At 47.2% G+C, this 11,470-nt stretch overlaps 1 protein-coding gene across 1 annotated transcript; it reads left to right on the forward strand.

Annotated features, from left to right (window-relative positions):
* Window positions 1-2,800: 2,800 nt before the first annotated feature.
* On the forward strand, window positions 2,801-11,247 carry lamp5 (lysosomal associated membrane protein family member 5; the record flags this gene model as incomplete). The annotated part of the gene is made up of 6 exons (XM_080744885.1): window positions 2,801-2,861; window positions 4,011-4,192; window positions 4,740-4,871; window positions 5,143-5,236; window positions 6,851-7,039; window positions 11,069-11,247. The coding sequence occupies 6 exons, from the start codon at window positions 2,801-2,803 to the stop codon at window positions 11,245-11,247; spliced, it is 837 nt and encodes a 278-aa protein (XP_080601011.1).
* Between the last annotated feature and the right edge of the window lie 223 nt (window positions 11,248-11,470).

An 11,470-nucleotide genomic window follows, 5' to 3' on the forward strand; every position in this document is an offset into this window, starting at 1 on the left:
TACCCGACGGCCAGGCTCGGTCCAAGTTCATGGAACTCCTGCTAAAGAGAGGAGCCAGCGTGAACTGCCAAGGTGAAAACGGTCGCACCGCGCTGAGCTACGCGTGCGAAAAGGGCTACTTGGAGGCGGTGAAGACGCTGATAAGGAATAACGCGGATCCCGAGATTGTGGACACTTGGGGGAACACTGCTCTGATGTACGCGACAGTAGCCGGGCACTCTCCCGTTGTGGAATTCTTGGTGAGAGCTTTTAAGAGGCTGGGTCTTCAAATACACAGGCAGAACAAAGTTGGCAATTCGGCGGTTGAATTGGCTAAATTTCTTGGCCACATGGAGTGCTTCTTTGCGCTCACAAGTAACTCACAGAAAGGCCGAGCGCATGAGGGGAGCGCTGGGGGAGTCGTGTGGCCACAAGTTACTTCGGATTGCAGCGTGAAGTTCGACAACCTGGAAACTTTAGAGAAGAGACTCGAGGCTCTCCAGACAAGTCCCCCGTGTGATAATCCAGAGGGAGCTGGGCAGACTGAGCTAATACCTGGGCGGAGAAGAAAGTCATTAATGGACTCGTTGAGGAGTCGCCTTCAGTCGATGGGTTCTATCGAGGAGTTTGAGAGAGAAAATGACTCTCCTTCCTCTCCGCAAGAACTGTTCTCCAGTGGCTTTACCCCTAAACCCCCTCCACGGACTATCAACCATTCCCCCGTTTGCAACCCTCTCACAGCCGTGGAGAAGTCAAGTAGAGATAGTCAGCTGCCCCCTCTGACTCTGGGATACAACCACCCCACTGCCTCCACCCCAAACACCCTTAGAATCCTGTTGACTCCCATCCTCACCAACCAAAGTGGGAATGAGTTGGATAAAGACAAGTTGCAAAAAACAGCAGGCTTCAAAGTGAGACAATTCAACGAAAGCTACTACCAGAAGAGGTGTAGTTTACCCACAAGCACCCCCAGTCCCACTCCGCCAGCCCGTGCCCTGATGGCTTTACGCAAATCCAAAACAACCGTACGTAGGCGCGCGACATCGCCCGCCAAGGCTGGACCTCACGGCTCATGTTGTGCCACATCAACATCACCCACTGCTTTCTCCGTGCTGAGCCACAAGCTTTTACGCCGCTTTACTTTCCCGGAGTGCAAACCAGGGAAGGAGCCTGGTGCGCGAAGCGCGCAAAGCGGGGAAAGTTCCGCGCCGGCTCCGGTGCGCATTCCACGTTCAGAGACGTACCCCCCGGTCCAGAGGCACCCCCAGGTGGGCAGCAAGCCCAGCATAGACAGCATCAGCGCCGTGAAGTGCGAGTTTGACTTCCACTTCAGAACGCCCCCCTCTTAATAAAGCCTCTATACAGGGAGTGCGTCACATGCGTAAAAACGCCAACCGGCCACTTGGATAGGTTCGCTTCAACTTCTGCTTTGAGTTCCGTGCACTTTTATGAATAGTATGCGTACTATATATAGTAGTTGGTTTGTGGCAAATGGGCGGGGCGGGGTGCAATGAGTTATTTGAGGCTTGCTCTGTTCTCACGGTCACATGTTGCATACTTCAATTCAATGCATTTTATCATTAATGTACATTTGTTTTGCCTATCCTGCCATTTTTCATGTATCACTTTTTCTACAATGAATAAAGTATTAAAGTCGATGTCTTTTCAGCTCTGTCTGTTTTATTCATTTCACTTGATTTATCATAAATCTTCGGACGCATTGTTAGCTTGTGTGTGTGTGTGTGTGTGTGTGTGTGTGTGTGTGTGTGGGGGGGGGGGGGGGTGTACAAGTGGTGGCTCTGGAAGCAATGCACGTAAATGTTATTTGTCACCTCTGAAACTTGACGGTGTGCAGTTTGACGCGGCTATCTGCCAAATTACAGATAAACAAATTAAAGATAAATAAGTGAACACAAATATCATGACAGCCATCATGACAATGAATACCGTGACGTGTACTCTAAAGGGGTTCCTTTAACATTGCGGACTCACCTGGTATGTATGTCTACCTACGCACAACTTCCGTGACGACAGCAGATGTATTTAACTGTTAATATACTAAATACGACTGCTGTCGAGCTCAACATACATGCACACTCCGCACACACAAATACACACGCGCGCGCGTGTTCTCTGTCCCCACAGCATGGGTTCACACGCTCGGCAACGCCACACCGCAATCCACGCACACTCATATAGCTGCAACCTTGCACAATCGAAGAGAGGGGGGGAGAAAGGGGCGGTGGGGAGGGAGGGAGGGAGGAGGGGGTACAGTTCCCCTCCAGACAACACTAAAGCCTCATCTGCTTCCACACGGCGACTACAGATGGAGGCGACAGCACTGCGGGAATAATAGTCGGGTTCTGCTGCGTCCTTTGGGCTGGCCTCGTTCGCAGACGGATCACGTCTTGCCGATGCTGCTGTCTGGTGATGTACAGACCCAAGTTATAGGCTAGTCTCGCAGGCAGGCAGCCGGCTCGGTTAAAAAAAAGAAAAGAAGCTCTCAGTGCTGCGCTGCTTGATGCGGTGCGAGCCGGACGCTATCTCACGTCCACCTGGGGAGAGCTGCTGCTGCTGCAATCGCGATGGTCTTAAGCGTGACTTCTGGGCGCTGAGTGGAGGCATCCCTTCCCTCTCTCTCTCTCTCTATCTTCGCTCTCTCTCTCCCTCTTTTCTTCCCCTTTTTCTCCCGCCCCCTCCTTCCCTCCCTCTCTGTCTGTCTTTCTTTCTTTCTGTTCTCTGGCTCTCCTCTGGCTCGGCAGCAGGGCTAACCCGTCACTAAGCCAGTTTTAGCGGCCAGCCGGGGACCCCGCATATTGCGATGGAGCGGCTTGTTGGTTTCAGGACCTCGGAGAGCGCCCGGCTTCTGCTCTGCGTAGTTGGTAAGCTGCAGTACTGTGGGTCTGTCAGGTGAAGAGTGCGCGCGCGCGCTGTGTGTGTGTGTGTGTGTGTGTGTGTGTGTGTGTGTGTGTGTGTGTGTGTGTGTGTGTGTGTGTGTGTGTGTGTGTGTGTGTGTGTGTGTGTGTGTGTGTGTGTGCGTGCGTGCGTGCGTGCGTGCGTGCGTGCGTGCGTGCGTGCGTGTGTGTGTGTGTGTGTGTGTGCAACTATTGGATGTGTTTTGTTTGACAATCGGCGTCGTGACTGACTCGATCCTCTGCAGTGTGTGTGTGTGTGTGTGTGTGTGTGTGTGTGTGTGTGTGTGTGTGTGTGTGTGTGTGTGCGCGCGCGTGCGTGCCTGTCTGTCTGTCTGTCTGTCTGTCTGTCTGTCTGTCTGTCTGTCTGTCTGTCTGTCTGTCTGTCTGTCCGTCTCTCATCCATAAGGTATTTTCGTGTATAGGTTCACACAAAGTCATTCTCATGTTATCGTCAGAGTTTGCAATTAGCCATTTCAGCACTATTTGGAGGGGAAAGCGGTTGCTCCGCTGATGATGCTGCAGATTGTCTCGTGTCTCGGGTGTGTTCCAAGTCTCACTTTGCCGCGAGGCGCGAGGAACGAGGGGCTAGAAAGGTGAACCTTTTGAGAACAAGAGAAGAAACTCCCCGCTAAGCCCTATATGTGTGTACAGGTTACAACAGCACTCCTCTTGCTTTCGCTGATTCTGCATATTTGAAAGAGAGAGAGAGCGAGAACAGTGGCCCTGTCCGTATCCCCCCGTGGTGCCAAAAGTCACTCGACCCATCCCCGTCCAATTCATCGTCACCGTTATAGCCCTGATGAATGTATACTGTTTTTATTTTAAAAATAATAAGAAATAAATGTTCAAACATTTTCGAGCTCTGCAAGCTCGATTGTGTCGATACAGACTGTGGAGCAGTGGTTCTCAAAGTGGATTCCAGGGACTTTTGTGGGTTCCTTGATGCATGGGTCATTGACTCATACGAGTCTGTAATTCTAACAGCATACAAATGGAACCAAATGGACCCGTTTGTATACTGTCAGAGTTAAGGGGGAGACCTTGAAATGTAAAAGTTTGAGAAACACTGTATAATTAGAGCTTGTATAGATCTGATAAAAACGGTGTGTCGTGCAGGGGTTCTGTGCCGGTGTGCGGCCGTGCGTGCGGAGCGGGAGGGGGAGAACCTGTCCGGCCTGTCCACCAACCCGGACAAAGCCATCTTCGCCGTGCGGGAGAACGGCACCACCTGCCTGATGGTGGAGTTCGCCGTGCGGTTCCTGGTACCGTACGACGTGCTAGCGCTCAACGGCATAGACGTAAGTCCTCATCATGTCACCTCACCGGGCTCAGGCTGCATCAACCCGGGCCCGGAGGCTCTCTTTTCTCTATAACAAAAGGACGGACTTGGATATTATTAGCCAAGCAGAATTCGGGGCCAAAAAATGTTGGAAATGAGTCTCGCTCGAGGCGACGGGTCTGTGCGTCATGCGTAAGGGTGCGCTAAAGCTGCGGGAGGGGGGAATAATATATTTATTTAAGAAACATGGTATTTTCACGTTATCAAACTATTTGTGGTGGTTCAGCAGCGCTGCGGTAGGCAGCCTAACGCCCCTTTCAATTTGTCTACATGTTCTTCAAGTTATAGTATTATTTATGCCCATAGGTTGCCTGTGATTATGCCAAAGAACCACTTAAGACATTTATGTTTGGCGTGCTTTTATAGTTTGACGACAGCTCACGGGACGTGTGTAAAATGTTATGCATGTTCCAGGAAATTCCCTCCGCATATGATATGCTATATGGTGTTTATGGACGGATTCTGCTGTCCTCTATGTTCATATAATCCACATTGTGTGTTTTCAGTTAATTACCGAGCAGGCGGTCGTGTCTGTGCCCCGCGGGGCCGAGATAGAGGGCCAGTGTGGAACCACGGAGGCTGACATCCATATCTCCTGGAAGAATAAAGCTTACACGCTCCGCATGTACTTCTCTAAGGTGAGGGATTCACTTGATTTATTATCATCCATCTCATGACTTTTTTTGGTGGTGGACAGGACACATCCACAATTGACTGCATATGCCGTTAATAGGCCTATACCTCTCGTATATAATTTCCCTGTTATAACGAAAGCGTGTGTGTGTGTGTGTGTGTGTGTGTGTGTGTGTGTGTGTGTGTGTGTGTGTGTGTGTGTGTGTGTGTGTGTGTGTGTGTGTGTGTGTGTGTGTGTGTGTGTGTGTGCGTGCGTGCGTGCGTGTAATATTGCAGGAATTCCGTGACAAGGGCTATGTGTGGAAGGCCAATAAAGTGCAGTTCATTTACGACACAGCGGAGACGACGCATTTCAGCAGCGCATACAACCGTGAGTCACAGCACATTCTGCGCAGCTTTGGTTTTCTCGAAATGTATTCACCTGTCACCTGTCGTCCTCATCAATCATCATCATCATCATCATCATCATCATCATCATCATCATCATCATCAATCATCATCATCGTCGTCAATTCGTCATCATGTCCCACGCAAAGTATGCAAATTAACATTAATGGCCGTGGGTGTGACATTAATGGCCAGTGGTGTGAGGGTGGGTGGGACGGTCTTATATGTGGGCCTTTGAGTCTTTGACACATGGTTGCCACGCAAAAAGGGTGAAATCCCTCCAATGCAGGATAAATTGAGGCACAGGGACACATAGCGACATAGGAGAGAGATGAGGTCTTCAGCATACTATTTAAATCATTATCATTATAAGTTGTTAACTTGTTATGTTGTTTCTGTCTTATTTTTTTATTTTATTTAGGGGTTTCTTTTATTTAGGTTTTTAGCCCGTATAGATGCGAGGATGAATCCGTCCAAAGCACTGCATGAGAACCTTTATTAATAATTCGAAATCAAATGAACATAATGTGGGCCTATGGCAAATTTCTAAATATTTGAACAAATGGAAAGTTCGTTAACCACTTTCAACCTGGTGTCCTCCACTCCCCTATTTTAGTCACGTCTGTATCGACGAAGATTTACAAACATAAAAAAATACCGTATAATATTAATAATCATGCCTTTCTAAAATAGCATGTATAGCAGTTGTAGGCCAACAGACAATTGGCCTATGAAATAGTCGATCTACCAGCTCTCAACACGTGGCTCGGGCGGCCACGCATTGAGAGCTTGTAGATCAACTATTTTATAGGCTATTGTAAGCCTGTAGATGTAGGCAAGGCCTATATGTGTTCGTCTCTCATCCAGTAGGCCTACAGTAGGTTCCTTTATGGGGGTCTAAATTGACCCTTACAAGACCGTAACTCTGACAGTGTACACATGGAATGGAACCAAATGTTAATTGAGAGACCTTGAAATGTGAACGCTACTGCAGAGAAACACTGCAGTAGGCTAATCAGAGGCGTCAATTGGGTATGGCAATAAGGCAGCTGCCATACCTTGGCTCCAGGGGGGAAACTAAAATAAAACGTAGGCCTACTTCTTAAAATAAATTCACGAATGTCTCTATGACCATCTGCTTTGATTTTATTCTGTTATTAAATTATGCTACTTTAAACTAACCACAATGCAGATTAGAACAAAAACGATGGTTTTCACAGGGTATTATATTTTCCACAATACTACCATAGACTGTAAAATATCGGTATCCCCCTGTCTTAACGAATGGTTTATTCCCGGTTCAGTAGGTTAACAACACAAGTGCAATGTATTATTGTTAATTAGCAGCAGTGGCACATTTTGTTTCCAACTGTGGCAGTCAGTTGTAGGTCTACTTGTGATTCCATTGACTTTGTAGGTTCTGGGCTCGTTGAAGGGTGTCTAAATTGACCCATACGAGTCTGTAACTCTAACAGCCATGCATACAAATGGAACCGGTTCCATGTGTATACTGTCAGAGATTAAGGGGAGATCTTGAAATGTTGTGAAAGTTTGAGAAACACTAATAATCCCACTACCGCTGATGTGTTCACTGCAGCGGGGAGACACACGGCCAGCTCCCGTCGCCTGTCCGCCCTGGTCACGCCGGAGGGCCAATCGTTCATGTGTTCGGCGAGCCAGACCTTCACCCTCATCTCCACGGACCACCAGAAGGGCGTCACCATGTCCATGTACGACATGCAGGTCCAGCCCTTCGACATGACCTCCGACTTCGTCTTCAGTGAACGTAAGAATCGCTGCAGTTGTAGCAGGCTATGGCTATATTATAGGGTCACCAGCACTTTCGCCGAGAACATATTCGCCTACACGCATTTGGTCCTTTCGCCTGGCATTTTCGCCGTGGAGGAGAGTCTTTTCACCTGTCTGAGCGCCATTTCGCCTACCCTCAATTCTGCTGTCAGACTGTCCATGTTTGGATTGTTTGCATATTATCTCTTTGTCATTTAAATATTATAGTGACTGTGACAGTGGTGTCAAGTGAATCTAACAGTTTATTTGACATTTATTATTTACATCACATTTTGGCAAAATAGTTTTTTATGCCTGTTGACAGGCAAGGTTGATTCTATAGGCTATTTAGGTGTAGCATATATCTTATATAGACCTATTATAGGCTAATAGCCTATATATTTTGTATAGCCTAATGTTAAAACAATATAGGCCTACAATACTGTTCATTTTACAATACTGTTCAATACTGCACCAAAGAATGTATAGTATCGGGACATGGATTAATTAATTATTTGGGCGCACCTGATTCCAATAGCTCTGTATTTATGTGATTACTATGGAGTGCATAGGATAGCCGTGTGTAGGTTTGACATGTAACACCACTGTCATAGTCACTATAATATTTAAATGACAAAGAGATAATATGAAAACATCGACAGGACAGTCTGACAGCAGAATTGAGGGTAGGCGAAATGGCTCAGACAGGTAGGTGAAAAGACTCTCCTCCAAGGCGAAAATGCCAGGTGAAAGGACCAAATGCGTGTAGGCAAATATGTTCTAGGCGAATATGCCTGACACCTATTAGTCTATTATTAGCCATCACTCACAACACAATCTTAGTATTAACCACATGTTGTAGCCTAGAGCCCTGTAGGCCTATAAACTCCAGTAGGCGCCTACTCCAGTTTTACCTTCAGTTGTTGCAGACTATAGTTTTTATTTGTATTTTTTTTTACTAATCCACTAAAATAAAATAAAAAATTAAATGTTGCACGCACGCACGCACGCACGCGCACACACACACACACACACACACACACACACACACACACACACACACACACACACACACACACACACACACAGTCTATAATTTTTGTATAATTTGTATTATTATTTTCAAAGATTGTGTGGTGGTATAACTGAGGGCATCTCACTCACTCTCTTTTCCACACAAAAACACATAAAAGAGAATGCTTAGTGATGATGATGAGATAGGCCTATGCATTTGTAAAAAGAAAAAAAAATCACACCCGTGTGAACTGAGCGGTGGTTTACCCACCAACCCCCCCCCCCCCTCCCCCCCTGTGTGTGTGTGTGTGTGTGTGTGTGTGTGGGCGTGTGTGTGTGTGTGTGTGTGTGTGTGTGCCTGGTCTGGCCTGGCCTGAAAACAGCGCCCCTCCCTTAACATGTGTGGTCAGAAAAGGTACTACACCACAGGCTTGAGGCTACATACAGACCCACATACAAACAAACATACCTACACACACGGCCACGCTATGGAGACGGTGTGACCACCGCTCAAAAAGAAAAAAAAGATGTATAGTAGGAATTACTGGAGCGAGAGTCTCTCCCTCTAACACACACACACACACACACACACACACACACACACACACACACACACACACACACACACACACACAGTCACACGCACGTGCGCGAGTGCATGCACCTCTCTGGGGGGCTACTGCAGTGTGAGGGCCAGGGCTGCAGAGAAAGAGAGAGAGGGAGGGAGGGAGGGAGAGGGAGGTAGAGATAAAGGGAGAGAGAGAGAGAGAGAGAGAGAGAGAGAGAGAGAGAGAGAGAGAGAGAGAGAGAGATAGGTAGTGGGTGAGTGAGGGAGAGAGAGAGATAGAGTGAGAGTGGAAGGGAAAGGTCATTAGGACTTTATGGGTGCAGTTCTCTCCTTGCCCTCAATGCAGTTTTTATAGACATACTTTAAGCTATGTGACTGGCTGTCCTCTGGAGCCAATCACCTTGGGAGGAAGCATTCCCTGTGAGCTGCTGTAAACTGGGCTGTGATAGTGTACTGAACAGGAGCTGTTCATTTAACGCTGCGGGTGGAATATGGGCTAACATGGAGCAGGATTTAGTAGTGTATAGCACTGTTTCCCAAACACTGGGTCGCAACCCATTTGTGGGTCACGGACATATTTTTATGGGTCACGCGACTTGAGTAAAAAAAAAAGTCCTATATAACCAGTAAGACGCCCTAAGGGCGAGAAGAGACCTCGCGCGCATGGGCGCGTGCACACATCCACCTAGTTGACAGCAGACTGCTGGGCGAGCACTGGCGCTTTGGCATGGGATCAACTTTCCCTCTAAGTCCTAAAATAAATTGGCTACAGTGTGTGCAGCCCCTTTGTTATCTTTTAAAAATGGGATCAACTTTGACCAAAATAATGCACAAACCTGGTTGGTTGTTTAAGTTGGCCAAAATGTGGCCATATATTTTCCCAAATATGGAGATGACTGACATCTGACATCTTAGATGTTTGATGTCATAGACCCAGACTGACACAATATGTCCATAGGCATTCCCAGTTGGACAAAATGTGGCCATATTTTCCCAAATATGGATGAGCTGGGATGACATCATGGACATCATGGATCTCCATATATGGGCATAAAAGGAACAAGGATGGAATTAATTTGCAACATCATTGTGATGTCAGAATAAGTCAGTTATATCCTTCTGCTGAGGATGATATTGATGACATCAGGGATCTCCATATATGGGCATAGAAGGGACAAGGACTGAATTAATTTGCAACGTCATTGTGATGTCAGAACAGGTCAGCTATATCCTTCTGCTGAGCTGGGATGAGGTGATGTCAGAACAGGTCAGTTATATTGTGATGTCATTGTGATGTCAGAAGAGTAACAGACTCAGAAGAGTGACAGACAGGATCTGGATGCTTTCATACTAAGTAGCGACCTAAGTAGCTTTCATACTACTAAGTAGCTTTCATACTAAGTAGCGACCGCTACTTAGTAGATCTGCTATTTTCACTAATTTGGGTCCTGGGAAAACTTCTAATCTCACTTTCGGGTCTCGACTTGAAAAGTTTGGTAATCACTGGTGTAAATAATAATAATAGGTGTGTGTATTAGATGAGTGAGTGAGTGTGTGTGTGTGTGTGTGTGTGTGTGTGTGTGTGTGTGTGTGTGTGGTGTGTGTGTGTGTGTGTGTGTGTGTGTGTGTGTGTGTGTGTGTGTGTGTGTGAGTGAGTGAGTGAGTGAGTGAGTGAGTGAGAAAGAGAGGGGGGGGAAGCAGCATGTGTGTGAATGCTCTGCTGGCTGACTAAGCTCATTAGACAGATGAAGACATCAGCAACGGTTGGTTTCGCACAAAAAGTTGCATGCAACCACTGCCAATGTAGCACGTGCACACACACACACACACACACACACACACACACACACACACACACACACACACACACAAATGCACAGAGAGTGAGACAGAAGAGAGAAAGAGAGAGAGAGGTAGGAGAGATGCAAACATACAGTACACATGGTTATCCCCTCTGTAACGTGTGTGAACGATATGAAAAAGTCATATCACGATTCTTGTGACCAAAGAAATGCGATTTACAATATTATCGCGATAATCAAAATATCCCCAACATCCATCCATCCATCCTGGGGCGGAACATTTGCCAAAAATAGCAGATCTACAAGCCACAATGCGTTGCAACTGAGCTTGTAGATTGCTATTTTTTGGCAAAGAGATTTGGTAGAGAGTGGAAAAAAGACTGTATCAAGTACGTATATTATAAGTACGTTTTACCAATAGGGGGTTTAAATGGTACCGGATATGCAGCTCGGCAAATAAAAGGCGAATTGATCGGGAGGACGATTTCACGATAAATTAAATCTCCACGATACGATTATCGTGAGTGTTTTTTTATCGCGATAAACGTTGTTATCGCTTATCGTCCCATCCTTAAACGTGCATGTCTGTGTGTGTGTGTGTGCGTGCGTGTGTGTGTGCATGCGTGCGTGTTCCTCCTTGCAGCCTACAAGTGCATCACGGACCAGAGGGAGCGCCTGGAGGAGACTCTCCCCCTGGTGCTGGGCTTCATCCTGGGTCTGATCGTGGTGATCACGCTCATCGTCTACCACTTCCACCTCAAGCTGACCGCCACCCAGCCGCCCCAGCTGCCCAGAGACCGCTCCATGTACAAGAACATGTAGGCTGAGGCCTCGCCGCGGCATGCAGCTACCTATAGGAGGGGCGTCATTTTGGGGTACGGTCAGAGAGGGGATGGCACTTGGCTTTTATTTAAGCACTTAAACCACGTATGGTTGAGCGGTGTCCCTCAGGGCTCCGTGCTAGTGTCTTTTTCTCTTATTGTGGGTTAAAGCTTTCGCTGAAACTAGCCGAGCTTTCCTCACAAATCTTGAAGCTGGGGTTTGA

Source organism: Nannobrachium achirus (assembly GCF_963921795.1).
Source record: "Nannobrachium achirus genome assembly, chromosome: 16".
Classification (NCBI taxonomy): domain Eukaryota; kingdom Metazoa; phylum Chordata; class Actinopteri; order Myctophiformes; family Myctophidae; genus Nannobrachium; species Nannobrachium achirus.